The sequence below is a fragment of the Lagenorhynchus albirostris genome, chromosome 7 (assembly GCF_949774975.1).
Source record: "Lagenorhynchus albirostris chromosome 7, mLagAlb1.1, whole genome shotgun sequence".
NCBI lineage: Eukaryota > Metazoa > Chordata > Mammalia > Artiodactyla > Delphinidae > Lagenorhynchus > Lagenorhynchus albirostris.
In genome coordinates, this window is record NC_083101.1 from 5422038 (window position 1) to 5444928 (window position 22891).

At 44.8% G+C, this 22891-nt stretch overlaps 1 protein-coding gene across 12 annotated transcripts in view; it reads right to left on the reverse strand.

Moving 5' to 3' along the window:
* Window positions 1–22891, reverse strand: part of NUP214 (nucleoporin 214) — a 135129-nt gene that overhangs the window by 16646 nt on the left and 95592 nt on the right. For 9 of the 12 annotated variants that reach the window (XM_060154032.1, XM_060154031.1, XM_060154028.1 and 6 more), the window contains 3 exons: window positions 21757–21928; window positions 19782–19921; window positions 18512–18536 (listed from right to left, as the gene is read on the reverse strand). In XM_060154032.1, coding sequence (XP_060010015.1) covers window positions 18512–18536; window positions 19782–19921; window positions 21757–21928 — 337 coding nt within the window. Of the gene's footprint in view, window positions 1–16769; window positions 18006–18511; window positions 18537–19781; window positions 19922–21756; window positions 21929–22891 lie in introns of those variants that run through there. The other 3 variants (XM_060154035.1, XM_060154036.1, XM_060154033.1) reach the window with 1 other exon arrangement.

The following is a 22891-nucleotide window of genomic DNA, read 5'->3' on the forward strand; positions in this document are numbered from 1 at the left end:
AAACAGTATCCCATGCAAATGGAAATCAAAAGAATGCTGGGGTAGCAATACTTATATCAGACAGAATAGACTTTAAAACAAAGACTGTAACAAGAGACAAAGAAGGACATTACATAATGATCAACAGATCAACCCAAGAAGATATAACAAATTGTAAATATATATGCACCCAAAAAAGGAGCACCAAATACATAAAGTAAATATTAACAGACATAAAGGGAGAAACTGACAGCAACACAATAATAGTAGGGGATGTTAATTCCCCACTTAAACCAACGGACAGATCATCCAGACAGAAAATCAATAAGTAAACACTGGCCTTAAATGACACATTAGACCGGATGGATGTAATAGATACATATAGACCATTCCATCTAAAAGCAGCAGAATACACATTCAAGTGCACATGGAACATTCTGCAGGACAGATCACAAGCTAGGCCACAAAACAAGTCCTGGTAAATTTAAGAAAAGTGAAATCATATCAAGCATCTTTTCCGACCATAATGCTAGAAGACTAGAAATCAAGTATAAGAAAAAAACTGCCCCCCAAAACCCCCCAAAACAAAGACATGTGGAGGCTAAATAACATGCTACTAAACAACCAATGGGTGACTGAAGAAATGAAAGGAGAAACAAAAACACCTGGAGACAAATGAAAATGAAAACACAATGTTCCAAAATCTATGGGATGCAGCAAAAGCAGTTCTAAGAGGGAAGTTTATAGTGATACAAGCCTACCTCAGGAAACAAGAAAAATCTCAAATAAACAACCAAACTTTACACCTGAAGGAACTGGAATAACAAATAAAACCCATAGTTAGTAGAAGGAAAGAAATCATAAAGATTGGAGCAGAAATAAATGAAATAGAGACAAAAAAATAGAAAAATCAATGAAACTTAAGAGCTGGTTCTTTGAAAAGATAAACAAAATTGATAAACCTTTAGCCAGACTGATCAAGAATAAAAGAGAGGGCCCAAATCAATAAAATCAGAAATGAAAAAGGAGAAGCTACAGCTGACACCATGGGAATACAAAGGATCATAAGAGACTACTATGAACACCTATATGCCAATAAAATGGAAAATCTAGAAGAAATGGACAAATTTCTAGAAATGTACAATCTCTCAAGACTGAACCAGGAAGAAATATGAAACGTGAACAGACCAATTATCAGTAATGAAATTAAATCAGCAATTTAAAAAACTCCCAATAAACACAAAGTCCAGGACCAGATGGCTTCACAGGTGAATTCTACCAAACATTTAGAGAAGAGTTAACACTTATTTTCTCAAACTATTGAAAAAACAAATTGCAGAGGAAGGAAATTCTGAAACCATTGACAAAATGAAAAGAAAACCTACTGACTGGGAGAAAATATTTGCAAATGATATGACTGATAAGGGATTAATATCCAACATATATAAACAGCTCATACAACTCATTTTCAAAAAAACAAACAACCTGAATAAAAAATGGGTAGGACAACTGAACAGACATTTTTCCAAAGTGGAAATGCAGATGCCAACAGGCACAGGAAAGAGGCTGAGCATCACTAATCATCAGAGAAAGGCAAATCAGAACCACAATGAGATATCACTTCACACCTGTCAGAATGGCTATCACCAGAAAAACCACAAATAATAAATGTTGCCAAGGATGTGGAGAACAGGGATCCTTGTACACTGTTGGTAGGAATGTAAATTGGTGCAGCCATTATGGAAAACAGTACAGAGGTTCCTCAAAAAACTGAAAATAGAACTACCATATGATCCAGCAATTCCACTCCTGAGTATGTATCGAAAGAAAACAAAAACACTACTTCAAAAAGATACATGTGTAACCAAGCAGAACCCTATGGGGCCTTCCTGGGACAGACACCTGCCACCCCCACCCCCCACCATGTCCTCTGCCTGCCTCTTTTTTTTTAAATAAATTTATTTATTTTATATATTTATTTTTTAATTTTTGGCTGCGTTGGGTCTTTGTTGCTGCGCGCGGGCTTTCTCTGATTGCAGTGAGTGGGGGCTACTCTTCATTGCAGTGCAAGGGCTTCTCACTGCAGTGGCTTCTCTTGTTGAGGAGCACGGGCTCTAGGCACGTGGGCTCCAGTAGCTGTGGCTCGTGGGCTCTAGAACACAGGCAGTAGTTGTGGTGCACAGGCTTAGTTGCTCCACGGCATGTGGGATCTTCCTGGGCCAGGGCTCGAACCTGTGTCCCCTGCATTGGCAGACGGATTCTTAACCACTGCGCCACCAGGGATGCCCCTGCCTACCTCTTGTCTATAGACAAACTTTAGCCTCCCAGGCCTTCCCTACATTTCAAATAACATGTTTAATCAGAGAAGTGAGAAAATGCAGAAACAAATGAAACAAATAAGACAAAATAGTAAGTTTAGCTGTTAAACAAAGTCAAGGACTTTTAGTTCCTTCTCAGGGGCTACATAGTATTCTGAGCTATATCCTTTGAGCTGTTTTTCAGATACTGAAACCCCAATCAGGTGGAAGAAGTTAACAGTATAGTGCCCACAAGCACACAGACCCCAGACTGGCTGGAATCAGAAGGTTGATGATGTTAACTCCTTATTAACTCAACACTAACCAATCCCAAGAATGTCCACGAGCTGATCACACACCCTGCAACCCTCTCCTTCACCCTGTCTTTAAAAAATCTTTCCCTGAAAGCCATTGGTGAGTTCAGATCTTTTGAGCATTAGCTGCCCGGACTCCTTGTTTGGTGTCTGCAATAAATGCTGCAATTTCCTTCACCACAACCCAGTGTCAACAGGTTGGCTTTACTGTACACAGTCAAAGAGACCCAAGTTTGGTTCAGTAACACATGCACTCCAATGTTCATAGCAGCATTATTTACAGTAGCCAAGATATGGAAGCAACCTAAGTGTCCATCAATAGACGAATGTATAAAGAAGATGTGGTGTTATATACACACACACACACACACACACATATACACACACACACACACACACACATATATATACACACACACACATACATACACATACACACAATGGTATACTACTCAGCCATAAAAAAAGAAAATTTTTGCCATTTGCAACAACATGGATGGATCTGAAATGTTTATTCTTACTGAAATAAGTCAGAGAAAGACAAATACCGTATGTTAACACTTATATATGGAATCTAAAAAATAAAACAAATGAGTGAATATAACAAAACAGGAACAGATTGAGAGATACAGAGAACAAACTAGTGGTTACCAGTGGGGAGAGGGAAGAGGGAAGGGGCAGGTCAGGGGTAGGGGATTAAGAGGTACAGGCTACTATGTATAAAATAAATAAGTTACAAGGATATATTGTATAGCACAGGGAATATAGCCAAAATTTCATAGTAACTTTAAATGTAAAATCTATAAAAATTTTGAATCACTATGTTGTATATCTGAAACCAATATAATATTGTAAATCAACTATACCTCAATAAAAAATCTATCATTCAAAATACACAAACCTAAGTAAGTGTAGAAGAACTGTAAATACTTAAACAGTTAAATTTTTATTAAGCTTGTAGAATTTATGGTTCTGAAATTATTAAAATTTAAAATTGCATGAAGGAAAAGAAAAAGGTAGCTTACCCCAGGATTGTGGTGGGTGTTCAAAGGTCAATGGATACAAGGCATGTGAAACAGTACCTGACACATAGTAAGTGCTCAGGGCATTTGAGCTATTAATATGGGTAAGCCCCCGAGCCTCAGTTTCCTCATCTGCAAGATGGGGCTAAGGGGCTCTCTTCATGGGGAAGGACTCAGTGAGATGAGTAAGCACAGCCTTACTGTGCTCACATGTAGCCAGGTGCCCAACTGGCATTAGCTGATACTGACCTTGTAACCTGGACGTTAAAATGGTTTTCTTTTCTGCCCCAATTTCAGCTGAGACATACATGGAAGGTAAAATACAATACAAGCAGTACTGCTCCTCTGTGCTGGATGTGCTGAGAGACCAAGGATCACTTTGGCCAGTATTTGTCCAATCACGCTCAGGGGTGTACATGAGGCAGAATAAAGGCTGTCCTGGAGAGAGCCAGTGGTGGACCGTGTGTTCTTTGGGATGCAGCGTGTTAACTTCACTCCAGCACCCCTCCTCGTGGCAGCCTCCCCGAGATGGGCAGCCAGGCCTCCCTGCAGCCATGCCAGTCTGTGTCTTTGGGCTTTGCCCTGTGCCCACCAGGTGCTTAAGGCTCAGTTAATGTTTACCACTGTCCTGAGCTCAGATGCGTGTGGTTGTGGAGTCAGACTGCTGGCTCCACCGTCTGCCATCCTGGCTTGTGGGTTACCCTCCCTGAACGTCGTTGGCATCCTTAGCTGAGAATGTGGATGGTATATTGTTTATTATTATTATTGTGATAACATACAATTTACCACCTTAACCACTTTTTAGGCGTACAGTTCTGTGCCATTAACACTGCACAACACCCACATTGCTGTGCAACCATCATTGCCATCTATCTCCAGAACTTTTTCATCTTGCGCAACAGAAACTCTATACTCATTCAACAACTCCCGGGGCTTCCCTGGTGGTGCAGTGGTTAAGAATCTGCCTGCCAATGCAAGGGACACGGGTTCAAGCCCTGGTCCGGGAAGATCCCACATGCTGCGGAGCAACTAAGCCCATGTGCCACAACTACTGAGCCTGTGCTCTAGAGCCCGCAAGCCACAAGTACTGAGCCCGCGTGCCTAGAGCCCGTGCTCCGCAACAAGAAGCTTGTACACTGCGATGAAGAGTAGCCCCTGCTCGCTGCAACTAGAGAAAGGCTGTGTGCAGCAACGAAGACCCAACGCAGCCAAAATAAATAAAATAAATTAAAAAAACAAAACAAAAAAACATAACTTCCCATCCCCCTCTCCCCAGTCCCACTCGCAACCACCACTGTACTTTCTGCCTCTATGAATCTGACTAGTTTAGGGACCCCATATGCGTGGAATCATACTTTTTTCTTTTTGTGTCTGCTTTATTACATTTAGCATCCTGTCCTCAAGGCTCATTCATATTGTAGCAGGTGTCAGCATTTCTTTCCTTTTTAAGGCATTTCTCTCTGACCCATTCTTCCATGGGTCCTGACTACCCAGAGGTTTCCCAGAATTACAGCCCCGTCCCTGCTGCTCACGGCGAGTCATCAACACATGGGTAAATTCTAGAGCTGTGCAAGGACGTCCATGTGTGGTCCACTCTGGAAGATTTCCCTCCAACTGGTTAAAATAATAAGATACAAAGTGCTTAAAGAGAGAAATTTTTCTCATCTAGAAAACTCATTTATAAAAGGCTATTCTCCATGAAATGAAATTATTAGCTCTACGCATGAAGAAGGTAAGAGTATGAGGAAGCATTTTCCGAAATGCCATAGTGGATCTGGACTTCAGGGTGACCTTTGATAAGGTCCTTTATTATATCCTCAGGGGCAGGTGTTTACAGGTATAACCTTGGGCTTCCCTGAGTCTTTTAATCTGGATAAAGCCCATCACCAGATGTGGTGGAGACAGGAGGGGGACCCAGAGGCTGTGGGTTAGTGGCAGGGGCATCTGCCCTGATCTTCAGCGATCACTTGGTTTTGGCGGCAGATCTGGCTGTCAGCAATGGAAAATGAGCTCCCTTTGGGACTTCTTCTGGTGCCTCTGATCAGTTAGGAGCTCTGCACGGCGGGGTCTCAGAGAATAAGTATGGCAGCTGGCAAGGTGGACTGAGTGATTAACGCAGCACTTAGGATGTTGTTACCTGCAAGGCGAAGGGATTGCCCTGTAAACAGCCTGACAATTCCTGTAAAGGTAAATGAGGGGCGGCTGACTAGGCTTCTTCAGCTGTCCTCCTAACACATGGCTCCACACTGTGTCGCACAGTAATTCTGCCATGTGGACACATTCCTTCACCCTCTGATGGTGACGGAGGAGGAGAATCCAACTCCTCCCACCCCATGACATGAAGCTGATGCTCCTATAGGAACTACAGATGTGGGAAATGGTGGTAGGGTTGGCAGAATTGATGGGTTTGATGGTCAGGGAACCCAGAAAGGCCTGAATCCTGCCCACAATCCATCTTCCTTCCCTGGGGGGTCTGAGGGAGATGGACACCCTAGGAAGAAGCACCTCTTCTTTGTTAGCTGGACAGGGGTCCTGAAAATCCAGCCTGAGAATCCAGAAAGCTGGGTGTTACAGAAAACCCCTTTGGGTACTAGTTTCATCCCACCCCACACTCTCCATCGCCAAGGCTCAGCAATATGGCACACCACTGTGGCTGCCTGGAGGGCAGGCAGGAGAAACAAGGTAAGGATGGCCACTCTTACCACTTCTGTTCTACCTTGTGCACAGAGCAAGATAGAAAGAAAAATAAAATGCGTAAAGAATTGTTAAGGAAAAAGAAAACTATTCGCAGTGAAACGAAATGTCTCTGTGTGCAGATAATCCAAAGAAATCTACACATACACACACACATTAATAAGCAAATTTATCACAGTTACAGAGCACACAGTCAATTAATATAAATCAATTATATTTCTATATACCCTCAACTGTTCAGCACCATTTGCTGAAGACTATCCTTCCTCCACTGAATTGCCTTTTCACCTTTGTCAAAAATCAATTGATCATTGTGTGCATCTATTTCTGAAACGTCTATTCTGTATAATTTATCTATTTGCTTATCTTGACACCAGTATTGCATGGTTTTAAATATCATAACTTTGTAAGTTTAGAAGTCAAATAGCTTAAGTTCTCTTTTTCTTTTTTAATGTTGTTCTGGCTATTATAGGTTCTTTTCATTTCCATAAGAATTTTAGAATCAGCTACACACACACACACACAAAAGCCTATTGGAATTTTCATGGGATTGCACTGAATCTATAGATCAATTTGGAGAGAACTGACATCTTAACAATATCGAGTCTTCTTATTCATAAGTATATATTTCTCCTTTTATTTGGGTGTTCTTTAAATTCAGTCAGCATTATTTTATAGTTTTCAGTGTACAGGTCTTGTACATCTTGTCAGATTTATACTTAAGTAATAGGTATTTGATGTTACTGTAAATGGTATTTGCTTTTTAAATTTCAATTTTTGATTATTCATTGCTAGTATGTGGAAATACAATTGGTTTTTTTTATATTGACCTTATATCCTGCAACCTTGCTAAAATCACTTACTGGTTTTAGTAGTTTTATAGATTTTATAGAATTTTCTATATAGATGATCATGTTATTTGCAAACAAAGCTTAACTTCTTCCTTTCTAATCTGGATCCCTATATTTCTTTTTCTTGCCTTAGTGCATTGGCTAGAACTTCCTGTACAATGTAGGACAGAAGAGGTAATGGATATTCTTGCCTTGTTCCAAATCTGATGTGAAAGCATTCTTTCCATTAAGTATGATATTAAAAGTAGGTTTTTCCTAGATGCCCTTTATCAGGTCAAGGAAATTCCTTTTTATTTCTATTTCACTGAGAATTTTTGTCAGAGATGGACAGTGGATTTTATCAAATGCTTTTTCTGTATCTATTGAGATGATCATATGGTTTTTATTTTTGACTCTGTTAATTGTATTGATTGGTTTTCAAATGTTTAACCATTAATTGCTAGAACAAACCCCACTTGGTCATTATGCATTATCTTTTTAAATATATTATATAAAATATATATTTTATGTATTTTTAATATAAAATTATTTAGGATTTGATGCCTAAACTTTGTTAAAAATTTTTACATCTATCTAAACGAGTGATATTTGTCATTTTCATTTATATTATATGTCTTTGTTGGGTTTTGGTATAAAAGTAATGCTAGCCTCATAGAACGAATTGGGATGCATTCCATTCTTTTCAATTTTTTTGGAAGAGTTTGTATATAACTGGCATTATTTCTTCTTTAAGTATTTGCTGGAACTCACCAGGAAAGCCATTTGGACCTGGAATTTTCTTTATGGAAAAATTCTGGATAATAAATTCAATCTCTTTAGTAGCTGTAAGGCTATTCAGATTATCTATTTCTTCTTGAGTGAGCTTTGATAATTTGTGTTTTTCAAGGACTATTTCATCTAAGTTGAATTTATTGACATAGGATATTTGTAATATTACCTGTCTTCTTAATATCTGAAGAATCTGTAGTGATGTCACCTTTCTCATTCTTGACATTGGTAATTTGTTTTTTGTTATTTATTTTTTTCTTGATCAGTCTGGCTAGAGGCTTATCAACTTAATTGATTTTTCTCAAAGAACCAGTTTTTGGTTTCATTGATTTTTCTCCTTTTTGTCCTGTTTTGTTTTCTATTTTATTCATTTTTGCTCTGATCCTTATTTCCTGTCTTCTGCCTATCTTGGGTCTCATTTACTTTTCTTTTTCTAGTTTCCTAGTTTTCTTCATTTTTAAACATAGGCATTTAGTATTATAAATTTCCCTCTAAGTACTTCCTTAGCACCACAAATTGTGATTCGTTGTGTTTTCATTTTTCATTCAGTTATAAACATTTTCTAATTTCCTTTTAAATTTCTTCTTTGAATAATGGGTTATTTTAAAATGTGTTATTTAGCTTCCAAATATTTAGGGATTTTCCAGATATCTTCCTGTTATTGATTTCTAATTTAATTTCATACACTAGAGAACATATTTTCTATGATTTGATTCCTTTTGAATTGACTGAGACTTGTTTTATGACTTGGAATATGGTCTATCTTGGTACATTTGAGAAGAACATATATTCTACTGATGTTGGGTGGAGTGTTCTATAAATGTCAATTAGGTCCAAGTTGGTTGATAGTGTTGTTCAAGTCTTCTGAAGACTTACTGATTTTCTGTTTACTTCTATCAATTACTGAGTGTTGTTGAACCCTTTGACTAGAATTGTGGATTTATCTATTTCTCCTTACAGTTCTAATGGTTTTGCTTTATGTATCCTAAAGCTGTTATTAGGTACAGAAACATTCAGGACTCATGTCCTCTTCATGAATTGACATATTATGAAATGACCGTGTTTATCCCTGATAAAATTATTTGCTCTGAAATCTTCTTTAACTGATATAAATACAGCTACTCCAGCTTTTTAGAAAAATCTATGTTGGCATGATATCTTCGTCCCTCTTTTTCTTTTTAACCTACTTGTGTCTTATACTTAAAGTTGGTTTCTTCCAACAAGCACCTACTGTATAGCACAGGGAACTCTGTTCAATATTATGTAACAACCTAAATGGGAAAAGTATTTGAAAAAGAATAGATACATGTGTATGTATAACTGAATCACTTTGCTGTACACCTGAAACACAACATTGTTAATTACCTATACTTCAATATAAAATAAAAAGTTAAAAAAAAAGTTGGTTTCTTACAGGCAGCAAGCATGTAGTAGTTGGATCTTGCTTTTTTATCCAATCTGACAATCTTGAGATTTTAACTGGGGAATTAGACCATTTACATTGAATGTGATTATTGATATGGCTGGGTTTACATCAACTATCTTGCTGTTTGTTTTCCTTTTGTTACTTTCCTTCTTTTTTTGCCTTCTTTTGGATTAGTTTTAATGATTCCATTTTATCCCCTTTGTTGGTTTATGAGCTATAACTCTTTGTTGTGCTATTTTGGTGGTTGCTTTAGGATTTACCAATACATCTTTAACCTACCATAATCTGTCTTTAACTAACATAGTGCTTCAGGGGTAGCTGATGAACCCTACAACAGTGTATTTTCATTTCTTCTCTCCCAGCCTTTCTGTTATTGTTGTCATAAATTTTTTCCTACATGTTATAAAACCCTTAATACGTTATTATTTTCGCTTTAAATAGTTATCTTTTAGAGACTTGAAAAATACCCCCCCTCCCAATTTTTATATTTACTCATGTAGTTACCATTTCTGATGTCTTTCGTATTTTCCCCCCATCTCTCCTCCCTTTTCAGGGACTCTCATTACACACATCTCAGGCTGCCTGAAGTTGTTCTTCAGTTTACTGATGCTCTATTCCAATTTTTTCTCAGGCTTCTCTGTGTGGTTCATTTTGGGTCGTTCCTATTGCTATGTCTTCAAGTTCACTAATCTTCCTCTGAAGCGTATAATATTGTGTTAATCCCATACAGGATATTCTCATTTCAGACATTACAGTTCTCATCTCTAGTTTGATTTGGGTCTCTTCCATGCCTCTATTTAACATGTTCAGTCTTTTTTTTTTTTTTTTTTTAGCTTCTTAAACATATACAGTTTTAATAATGATTGAAAAATTCTCGGCCACTAATTTTATCATCTGGGTCACTTCTGGATTAGTTTCAATTGATTTTTCTCATTACAGATACTTCTCCTTTTGCACACTTGGTAATTTTTGATTGGATGCTGGAAATTATGAAGTTTATTTTGTTGGGTACTGGGTACTTTTGTATTCCTGTAAGTTTCTTGAGCTTAGTTCTGGGATCTTACTTGGAAACGATCTTATTCATTTGGGCTTTGCTTCTAAGCTTTGCTAGATAAGAGTGGCATCTTGTTATGACTGATTTCCCCCTACTACTGAAGTAAAACCCTTCTGAGTACTCTATCTAGTGCTAAGTGAATGATGTTTTTGCCACTTTGGTTGATAGGAACCAAAAGTTCCTATGCCCTAAGTTTATGCCCTAAAGTTCTTAGGATTTTGCCTCTAATCCTTTCATGTTGCTTTTTCTCCAGACATGGGACTTCCTCACATGCATGTGCTGATCAGTACTTAGTACTTGGGACAGTCCCTCTGCAGAGTCCGGAGCTCTCTCTGTGCAGCCCTGTCCTCTCTGATACTTTGCCGTATGAACTCAGAAAGACCACTGGGCTCTACCTGGATGCTTCTTCCCAATGCTGTGACCTGGAAATGTTCCCTAGGCAGGAAACTAGGGCAATTGTAGGGCTCACCTCATTTGTTTCTTGAATCCCAGGGGTCACTGTTGTTTGCTGTTTGATGTCAAACTGTTTTGAAAACTGACTGGTATTTTAGTTGTTTCAGAAAGAAGGTAAATCTGTACCTACTAACTCATTTTGCTGGAAACAAAGTTACCTTACTTGGAAATAAAAGAATCTGTAGGCCAGGGTCACGCATTTCCACAATTTCTGGAGGAAAAGAACTCTGAAATAACCAAGAATTAGAGGGACTGATTTTTTTTTTTTAAAGGTTATTACTGCAGCAATTTTACAAGAACACAATGATCTACCAAAAGGGAAAACCACAGTAACCCTAAAATTTATGAATTCAGCCATAAGCAGCAACTGAAAACCATGACCAATTCAAGGCAATGCTGCTCGCTGAAAAACATCTGGCCCGCCCCCAAACTGCAAGAATTCCCACCCTCTTGACAGGCGCTCATGCAGTGGAGAGTTGCACGACAGCTAGACATCTCAACAGGGACCTAGAGTTCTCTGTAGATTTTCCCCATGCTTTCAACTTGTGAATACCTAATATGGGTAACCTTTTCTAACTCAGTAAGTCATTTTCCTTGCATGTGAAGGAAACCTAAGGAGTTCTGTGTTGAAGAACAGACTTCCATTTTAGATCCACAGGCCCTTCTAAAGGATGTTGCCTAGAGGTTTGGGCACTTGGTCCATAGCTCTGGCGTCAGTAGCCAAGATACAGATTGAAGGAGCTTTACTTTAAGGATGAGCAGTGTAAATTTTGTCTTCCTCTCTAGCCCTCTGGCCTCTCTTACCTCTCCAATCTGATATTAGTGCTAGGAAATAAACAGGAGTCACTCACTATTTGATAGTATTAATAAACTTACAAATGGCAATGGATCACCATAACATAGGTCCCCATGGTCCTGTTTCCTGTTACTAGGCAGCTAGGTCAAGTATACTTTGACTATTCTATTTGTTCTTGATAGAAGTTTAGCTTTAAGATAAAATAAACATCTTTGATTAAGAATCCAACTGGAAATTAAATTGACTTTCGGACAGAATAACTCTATCTACTCAGGCAAGTTGCTCTGATGCCCTGATCAGCATTAAATGATGAGCAGAGCTGGGGCCCCTTCTCATTCCAGATACCCCAATCCAATCACTGTGACACAAAATACTCCTTTATAGGTAAGATGAGCCACTGGAAATAAAAATGAGTTTGAGAGAAGCCCAAGGTACATTCTGATTTTATATCCAAGAGGCAGTGGATGGACACCATCATGAAAAGGCTCATCTGTACAGTAAAAATCAGACTAGAAGCTTCTTCAAAGGCAGGGTTTTAATTTCTGTGTATTTGCAGGTTCCAGTTTCAGGCCCAGAGCATTTTGAGAGACCTCACTTTAACATGGACTACTGGAAAGTGAAATCTCACCTTCATGGGTGCCATTCCATTGGGGAAAATTGTGCAGAGAGGGCATTTAGGGACACCCAAGAGCGATGAGGGACAGCTCTGGGTGAACTGCCAAAAGTGGGAGGAGGCAGGGCCCACTGGTTTGTACCTTTGAGTGACAGGCACCCGTGGACAAGCCAAAGTCTCAAATGGACGTGTTCCTGCCACCCCTTAGTCCTTCAGAGACCACAGGGACCCACGTTATAGCTAGATTCCCATGATGAGACTTTTTTTAAAAAATAAATTTATTTATTTTTAAATTTTGGCTGTGTTGGGTCTTCGTTGCTGCGCACAGGCTTTCTCTAGTTGCGGCGAGCGGGGGCTACTCTTTGTTGCGGTACGCGGGCTTCTCATTGCAGTGGCTTCTCTTGTTGCGGAGCACAGGCTCTAGGCACACGGGCTTCAGTAGTTGTGGCACATGGGCTCAGTAGTTGTGGCTTGCGGGCTCTAGAGCGCAGGCTCAGTAGTTGTGGCACATGGGCTTAGTTGCTCCACAGCATGTGGGATCTTCCCGGACCAGGGCTCGAACCCATGTCCCCTGCATTGGCAGGCGGATTCTTAACCACTGTGCCATCAGGGAATTCCCGTGACTTTCAATAATTGATTTTTATTGCATGGCTGAAAACATGAAAATAAAATGTTCACCACGAGTTTAACTGTGGATACTTTTCTTATCCAGGGAACATCTATTGCACAAACTGAGCCATCATGTGTATCTTTAAGTTGTAATGCTCTGAGCAAGATTTTACCTCTGGACAGTTGAGCTCATTTGTTTTGGAGTATAAACAGCTAAGAGAGCAAGCGACTCAGATCTTGCAGCAGACTCATTTTAGCTCTTTGATTACTGCCATTATACTGAGTGCCGTAAATGAGAAGTGGGTCAGGAATGGGGAACTTAGCCTTCTGCTCTCACTCTAATAAATGATGATGATAATAATAATAACACCAGCTTTATATATAATGTCTCATTTAATCGTCAACAAACCTAGACAAATATATTATCATTCCCCCTTTTTACAGATGATAAAACTGGGGCTCAGAGAGGTTAAGTGACTTGCCTTAAGTCACACAGCTAGGATGGGATTCGAGCCCAGACACACACATGACCTTAAGCAATAAACTCTACTTGCTGGATTGAGTCACTTTCTTCCCTGTTTTGGGTCTGAATTCCCTTCTGTATTGAGGATAGAATCGAACAGGATCATCTTCGGCCCCCAGATGCCGGCTTCTTTGATTCCCGCTTGGGCCAGCGGGAGCGGAGGTGGAGGGAGGCCGGGAGGAGCGATGAGCTGGACTTGCCGCGACGTGCGGTCCGGGCCTGCCCCGCGCCCCCATCACCACACTGACTCACTCTCTGCAGCTGGCGGGCTAGGGCCGCGAACGACGTGGAGAATCTCTGGCCAGGGCTGTGGAATGGACGGGACTCCACTCATGAGCAGAGAGGGGCGGAACAATGGAGTAACTGCCGCCTCGGTGGGTCTGTGGCCGACCGCCTGTGGGACTCTGGAAAGCCTCAAAGCCAGAGCCCGGAGGAAACGGCGGAGGAAGGAGGGGCCTGGACAGCCAGAGGGCTTGGGGCCAGCTGCTTCATCCGGGGTCTGATCGCCTTCCTCCTCCGGAAGCGGACGCGAGCCCCCATCTGTACATGGTGTGCGCCAACGCCGGCACCACAGACTCAGCCCCGCCCCCGTCCCGCCCCGCTGGGGTTTTGGTTCAGTCGAGCGATCACGCACAAGTTGGAGCAGCAGAACGGCGGCAACCGACTACACAACGGGCAGCGCGTTTACCGTGGTCCACACCCAATGTCAGCTCCTTTCCGTGGGGGTAGACACGACAGGCATGTGAGGGGCTCGGCAGTGCCCCTGGCACAACTGGGCAGGTACTGCCTCTAGAATGAACGACCACCTTGAGGGAGGACGATCACGAGAGCCAGCGGTGGACGGCCAGGGCCCAGCCGAGGGCAGGCGGGTGCGGTGCGGGGCAGGGCAGCAGGCACTGTCCCGGTTCCTTCTGGCTCCGCCGCTGCCCGGCTTAGGACTCAGCAAACTGCTTACTCTCTTGGTCTCACTCTCATCTGGAAGATGTTAAGTTAAACATGCAGACAGTAATCATTCAACGAACTATCACTACTATTATCACTGAATACGAGAGAGAGGAACGTGTACTGGAAACACAACCTGCAGGAAGTAAATAAGCTATGCTTTTGTCCAGCGACACCGACGATGAAGCGAGGATGAGTTTCAAGGAAGCTGGCTCCAGCAGAAAGGTTCCACGGTAAAAGTATTTGGGAAATGGCAGACTATTGCATCTTACTGATTTACAAAGCAAATTTGCGTACTAAAGGCTCAAAAGAGTCCGATAAAAAGACGTGTTACATTTCATTCTGTTCATTCTTTTCCCCAACTTATCTGACCGTGGGACCATTCTTATTTTGGCTGAGTATACAAACGTTCCGTAGGAAACATTCTGAAGACAGAGGAGGTTTGGGGGCTAAAACCATCTCAGTCTAATTGCTTTTTTTTCCTCCTGTGAGTGATGAAGGAACAGACAAATCAGAGAACCGGGGTAGGAGGAGGAAGAAGAGACTGATCCCGGAAGCCCGGGGCCGGGAGGTACACCTGCCCCTGCTTTCCGCCCAGCAGGTGACACCCAGAAGCAGCAGGAGAGCCGGCCGATGCCCGGGAGCACTGGGCAGGCGCTCTGTGAGGAAACCGAGCGGGAACTGAAGAGAAAAGGAAAGGGTGACAGAGCCAAGCTCAGGAGGGTGCAGGACACCTGCCCCTCGTCCTCCAGGACTTTGTCTGAAGCACAACGTGGCGACCAGAGACAGAGGGACTGAGTCACGTCGGGAGACAGGATGAGGTCAAGGAGGGGACCTCCTCCCACCCGTTGATCGGGGAGACCTCACAGAGGCGGCGTTCAGAAGCTGCCGAACAGGAAGGCGCTGACAGCCCACCTGTGCTTTTGTGTTTCCTTTTTGAGCAAGTGCCCAAAATGCAGCTGAAACTTAAACTCAGTGCCCCTCATCAACAGTTTCAGAAAGATCCCTTACCCTGGACTCACGGCAAAATCAACACAGCCGTGGGAGTGCGGGTCTCTTTCAGACGCTCCACAGGAAGAAGATATTTATAGTTATTGCCATTAACAGGTTTCTCTAAATGTGGACCATGGACCATCTGCGTGGGGATCACCTGTGAAGCTTATCGAAAACACAGCTTGAAGGGACCAACTCAGCTCTGCTGAGGCAGAATCTCAGACTGAAGTGGAGGCCTCCTGCGCCACAGCTTGGTTAAGCAGGCGCCCCCCCGGGCCCATCTGCGGTCAGGGTCCCTTCTCACGGGGACATGACCCTCACACTCGCGGCTGCTCCCCGGCTGCCCCTATTTGGGGAGGCGCAGCCCCACCGTCTCCTCCCGGGCAGGCTGGAGCCACTGTGCATTCCCTGCCCAGCATCCTGGGAGCTTGGGTTTCAGGGGACGCATGCTGGCTGCACTCTGAGATGACCCCTGTCACCCAGCAGCGAAATCGACCCCAAAAAAGGAACTCAGAGGGGCTCCCACACCAGCCATCCATTCCCTGGTGGCCGCCGCGCCCCACAGTGAGTGCCGGGGCGTTATCTGGCCGAGCTCAGCTGATACGGCCTTAGGGAGAGATGTCACATGCCACCTCGATGGAGGATTACACAGAGAATTTGAGGTCAAGGGTTTAGGCCAAACCAGCTTCTATTTATAAAAAAGAGCCTCTGGGGGGAAACATAAGCGCAGGAGATGGCTCTGTCTGGGTGCCGGTCAGGAGGAGGACACGCGGAGGCAGGTCAGCTCCTGCCATTTAGTCACGTTGCTCCCTTAAAGCAAGGCCCTCCACCGCGAGCTGTTCCCATCAACGCTCGAATTCCTTTGTCTCAAGATGGCCCTGTGTACGAACTAGGGAGAGCACACGTGGGAGGAATGAGCCCCGTGTGGACGTCTGGGGACTGGCTCTGTGGCTGGGGGGGCCTCACATGAGAACAGGTGGAGACGGGCTCTTCAGTTCCACAAAAACCAAAAAGGGTACCCGTTAAATGACTGAAGTCCAAGCTCTTTGAAGGAGGCAGACGCCCTGATTAATGGAACATACGAACAGACTCTCACTCTCCTCTCATAAACTGCACAGAAAACAGGATAAGTCACCCAGGGGCCCAATTCCGGTCTGGGATTCCTGAAACCCAACGTGCCGCACTTAGGAGACTCCTCTTCTGATGAGTGTAAGAAACTACTGCCTTCAGCCGGAGGGCGTCCAGTACCAATTTCAGTCCTACTGAATCAGAACCTGCCAGACTGGGGCTTCTGAGTTTGTACTTTACACAGAGCCCCTAGCAGAGCCAGGACCGGCAGGGCAGGCTGTGGCCCAGGGTACCTCCTCGGGGTCTACCCTCCCAACAAGCCAATAGAACCGGCCAGGTCATACTGGCTGTAATGCAACAAATTCAATCACATGGAAAACTTTTATTAACACCTTTCAAAATACAACTTTCCAATATATAAAAATCTAAATAACTGTCCCTTTCCAACCCTCCCCTGCTGATGACCCAAGCCAAAGCGCTGTCCTATCCTGAGCCTGAAAGATAACAAATTCTTATGCCTACGCTTTGGTGCAAGGCAGTCCTTGTTTGCCAGCAACTGGCTAGGACATCACAGGCCTAAGAACACTGCATTACAAGCACTTTAATGAGACCAAAGTCACGACCTCTAGGCCACCCTAGCCAACACTTGCCTGGTGGCATCGGGCAGTAGCAACATCTTCTCACTCCCGGGTCTACCCAAGGGTTATGTGCACTGCGGTTCATAGATAGGAGCAAGGAGTGGTCACCAATGCCACCGTCGCCTACTGGAGATAAAAGCTGTTTCTCAATCAACTGTCCACCTCGCCGCCAGAGTATAAGAAATTAGCCGTGGGACACACAGAGCCCAAGAGCCAAACTGAGAGGATGAGCAGAGGTGTTCCAAGGGCAGCACACCTGTCACCAGCACCCCCTGGCAGGTTTTCCACGCCTGCCTCACAGCTACCTGTACGCTGAGGTGTTAATACCTCTTCCGAAACTCAGCTAATGCCTGCATAAGTGAGTTTCCTTCCCTCTACTCAATCACGAAGTTAACACCTTGAGGGGCCTCATACTCAATAGCAAAAAGGACGTGAAGAAAAGACACCGAGTTACGGCCTCAAAAAGGCGCTGGCCAGCACTCAACCTCTTCCCCCTGGGGAGGGCCCCAGTCCGAGGAGACCAGGGGAGACTGTCTGGGAGAAGCGCCTGCCTATCCATAACCTATGCTGGATCCTTTTGGCAGCCGTCTTTGAAGACACATGCTGCTGGCTGATGGCAGGCTGTGCAGGTTTCTCAGACCCAGAGGAATGAGGAAACCTCTCTCCTTGGCTGTGACCTGAAAAAGCCCACATACATTCTGTATGGAAACAGGCCGAACAGTTTAATAGCGTGTGTGTGGGGGAACAACCAACACAAAATATAAAACAAAACAAGCAATCAGGCATCTCTGGAGTTTGGTTTCTGCTGTTTCTTTCGGGGTGTGTATTTCAACGAGAACGTCCAGTTCAAAGGACTGCTCCAGGGTTTCTCAGTGAAGGGGAGCTGAGAACGCAGTTGGTCACAGGAACGGAAAGGAACACCGACACCCACTCAGCTTCTCCAGCCACCAAAGCCCTGGACAGACCTGCAAGGAAGCGCCGGGAGAGGCAGATCAGCTCCTGCTCTGAGGAAGGGCTTCAGGGCTTGTGCCACTCCCTGTGTTCAAAGTTCCGGACCCTGAATTTTTAATGTCATGCAGTTCTACACAGAAGCATAGAGCGAGGATCAAAAAAATAAGACTTGGTAATCGGCTTGGAGCCCAGGAAGCTCCTGAGACACCAACAGCAAAATAAGCAAAAGCATCTCTCGAGTCCTGCCTTCCCGACTTTGCTCATCAGAAGGCACAATCTCCTCTCTCAGGCTCAGCCCTTGAGGAGAGGCCAAGCCGGGCACCTCCTGCCACATGCCCGAGATCAGCAAGTCCACAGAACCCAAAGCCTGCTGCCAGACCACCATGCTGCCAGGACAAGCTTTTAAACCAGGAAAAATGGGCACAAAACGTACAAACAGAGCAGAAACTAGTATTTTCACATACCACACACTCTTTCATCCTTCATTAATGACTCAAAATAACTGAAGATAGATACTTACGAGCTAGATGATCCAAAGCTAAATCCTGAAAAAGAGGAAAAGGGTGCAGTTAAAACACACACACACGGGACTTCCCGTGGCGCAGTGGCTAAGAATCTGCCTGACAATGCAGGAGACACGGGTTCGAGCCCTGGTCCGGGGAGATCCCACATGCCGCGGAGCAACTAAGCCCGTGCGCCACAACTACTGAGCCTGCGCTCTAGAGCCATGAGCCACAACTACTGAGCCCGCATGCTGCAACTACTGAAGCCCACACACCTAGAGCCTGTGCTCTGCAACAAGAGAAGCCACCACAATGAGAAGCCCCTGCACCGCAACAAAGAGTAGCCCCTGCTCGTCGCAACTAGAGAAAGCCCGCACAGCAACAAAGACCCAAAGACCCAACGCAGCCAAAAGAAAAAAACAAACAAAAAACCCCCAAAAAACACCACCACACACTTGAAAGACAAAGGTGGTCTCTAGGCTGCATTCTTTCCCTCCCTTTGTCTCCCTCCTCCTGCACTGCCTGCAGGTCCGGGCGGGCAGGAAGTGCTGTGGTCTTTTATTTCAGGGTTCTTCCCCCCTCCCTAGCGGGCACTGGCAGAGGGTCTTGGGTAGGCACACTCTTACTGCTGCACCGTGCCACACAGATCCATTGCGTCCGGAAAATATGTTTTTTCTACTTCTCCCATCCACTTGCTTCCCCTTCTTCTTGAGGCCAGAGCAGCAAGACACGCGGGTTCTAGGCCTGGCTCTGCTGCTCACTGTCTGGCCCTTTGGGCAAACTGGTTCCTTGGAGTTTTTGTGTCATTTGTGAAATAATAACGATGCTTAACTTCTGTGTCTAATAAGTGTGGTGCAAGGATAAAAGTAGAATGCACACACTGTACTATGTGGAGAAGCGGAGTGTCAAACAAATGAAAGACATTTTGTAAAGTCTCTACGTCTTATTTTTATTTTTTTCTATATCTTATTTTTTGAGTCTAATTTTTAAATCAAGGTTTAGTGGAACCTGATTTTTAAATCAAGGTTATTTTGGGGGGTCCTCAAATCTTGAGAGAAAAATCAGGTCAGCCATTTCTTTACTTGGTAAGAAACAGCACAGCGTTACAAATCTAATTAAAACCTAAAAAGAACATTTTGTCTTTCAAGCACTTTTGGCTTTTAAAATACTACACTGAACAACCAGGTAAAACCACTCATTCTTGTTTTTTTGGGCCGGGGGTGTCCAGGCATTTACTGAGGAGACGAAAGGAGGGACCACGGTGAGGGAAGAGGTCTGGCTGCCTACCTCCGCTGCCTGACCCGAAGGCGGAGAATCCCGCGCTCTGGGCCCCAAACGCAGAAGACTGTTGGGACAGCGATCCGAACGTCGGGGCGTTCTGACTGGCGAGGGTGCCGAAGGACGTGGTGTTGCTGCTGCTCCCAAACCTGGGTTCCGGCGAGAAATGAGGCTGCGGTTAAGCGTGGCCACGCGGTCACTCTGCCGCCCGACGGCCTCATCCCCCCTCCCGAGTCTCAGGAAGTGAGACTCGCGTGATTCGAGGTGACTTGCTTGGTTTAAAGTGGCCGCCTCTCAGAACAAACAGGCTAGAGCCCAGAGCCAACCTTCACCTCAGCTTCGGGAAGAAAAATAAAGGGACGCCATATGAAACCCCCCTTGCCCAGTGTTTGAGTTCTCCTCCACTGTCTGGAAATTCCACGTCACTGGTCCTACTCTAATCCCTCTCCTGCCTCGGGTCTCTCGTGTACGCCTGTGGGAACTCCTCAGATGTCAGTCGGGGTCAGATACAGTTTCCTGGCCAGGGACCTGAAAAAAGGTGACAGGCTCTTTCGGAGATTTCAAACCAAAGCTGGTACTCAGCTCTGCTGGAAAAAATGGAACCAGCCAGTCAGGATTTATGTGGGAGAGCCCCCAGCCAAGGCAGAATCTGATACTTTTTTTTTTTTTTTTTTTACTGGTGAAGAAAATAGCTGGTTTCAAATAAATAAATAAAAACCTCAAGATTCCTAGTCAACCACGAACCTTCCACCAACTTTGCAGCATTATGTGCCGGGCGGTCACTGGCGAGAACAGTCAGAACCTGCCAGGATACTGGCTTAAGTCGATCCCAACTCTCCTTTAAAAGCTTTTCTTAACTTTAAGTCTTGGGGTTTCCTGACTTCCTGGGAGAAACTTAAAAGACCCATTGGTCTCTGCATGAAATCTAAGAAGCAATACATCAACTTGCTCACTTTCCTTGAAATTCGCCAGCACTGCTGCAGCAGCATCTTTCATGGAGAGGAAAGGGTATGAATAAGGAGTCCACTTGAGTTTATTTTCAAGATAAAGATGCTTTCACCTGGCCAACCCTCATCCCATGTACCCTGACAGCTCTCCCAAACAAGCCCCTGGCTCCACTCCCCAACCCTCTAGCTTTACACATCCTGAGCCAGTGCTGAGGACAGGGACAGCGAGAGGCCTGTAAGACGTTAATCTCCGACTCCACACCTCCTTTGAAGGAGACACTTTGTAGTCATCACCACATATATTTTACTGGGAATTTGTGGTGTGGTGAAGGCTATTTTTTCCATGGGGTTTTGGTAACCAGACCGAATTTCTGGGGCCCTTAAAAGCAAATCTCTAATATGGCATTTTCAAGTGAGGATATGCACAAGGGAGTGAGAGCTGCCTTGAAGGCTGAGCAGTCGTGGAGACTCTGAAACACGCATGGGGCCCAGGCAGTGCCTAAGGAAGCTGGCCCAGGAGACTGTGCACCGAAGACCCACTCTGGGGGTCTGGGGCGGAGCAGGGGACACAAGGAGTTGTTTGCTCAAGGACAATGGGCCTTCTGCACAACAATCCCAAGAGGAAAGAATGTGATTAGAAACTGTTCATTCAGAGTCTCCTAACAGAAGTCACCACACAAGGGGCAATCCTGGCTGTACGGCAGCCACGGTGAGACTGTTTCTCTTCCTCTAACCAATCCTGTAGCTCCACCAGGAGAACAGGGATCTGCCAGCCACGACGCCACGTATCAGGGGACAGCAACACGGCGGACGTCCACCGCGTACTGGACAGAGTCTGCCTTGGAAGACACGAACCTTCCCCTGGAGACAACAGGAATCCTGGAGCGACTGGTTTGCTGATTTCAAGGGAGGGGCTTTCAGCTCAGTCGAGAGTAGGGGAAACAGAAGAACTTTCTTTTCAAAGCAGCAGTACTGGGCCCCAGTGCTTCTGCTGACCTGAGCCTGTGGGTTTGCCCAGGCCTCTATGGGGGGCTTACCCGAATCCTCCCGCGCTGGCGGCCGCGGTACCCTCTCCGAACACTTTGCCTCCCGTCGAGCCCAGAGGGCTTGTAAAGGCTGGGGCTGAACCGAATGCTGGCACCCCTCCAAACCCAGGGGATCCCCCAAAAGTAGGAGGGCTGCCAAACACTGGAGCAGCACCGAAGCCACCTGAGCAAAACAGAGGCAAACAAACAGAAACAGGGAGAAAGAAAGAAGGAGACAGGAAGAGAAGACAATGAGCAGTGAGAAACCAAATCAAAAGAGGGAGGAGAAAGGGGAAAGTACGTTAGAAACTCAGATTCAAAACACTACAGCAAAGGGCAACACCCTTTCTACCAGCAAAATAACAAACCCAAACCCAAACCCAAACCCAACCCAACCCGCCACCCCCTCCATTTCTAGCAGAGGGGTCTGGGGTCCATGTAGGAGAGCTCCTTGGAGTTCTAAGAATCCAGCAGACTCCATGTTTGTCTGCGAGCTCCCTGGCCCTCCCAGAGGCAAGCTGGACTCATCAGCTCCAAGTCTCGTGAGATCCGACTGCCACCAAGAACCAACCCCACGCACGGCAGACCCCCGCCCAGACCCTCTGCCATGTTTTGAGACTCCTCACTGAAAAGTCACGCTCAAAAGCGCCGATCCCTACCCAGCTGTCAAAGTGGTCAGAGTTTATTACTTATCATCACATAGGCAAGGCATCTCGCTTCATGGAAACACAAATTATAAAATTAGAGGCTCAAATCCCCTCTCAGGGAGAATCTGCGAGCCGGGTTACAGAGGAGATGGAGAGGCTGACGCTCGGCCAGGTGCTTTTTACTTATTTAGAGCCTGAGAGCTCTCACATCTCTCACAGGAGTCTTTCTCTCCCTGTACAGAAGAATTTTTAAAAAATGCTCTCTCTCTGCAGTCAGGAACTACTCCTCAATAAAAAAGCACGCCGTTTCTTGTCTGGAGGAAGGCTGCTGCATAAATGTGATAAGGCAATCAATCAGCCGGGAGGAGAGCCCTGAGTCCACGACCCCCTGGGCAGGCTCCCAGCACTCTCACTCACGTGGACACAGGCCTGCAGGGGTGGCACGCATGCAGGTGACCTCACAGGAAGGGCCAGGCGTGCCCAGGCCACCTCCCCTGATT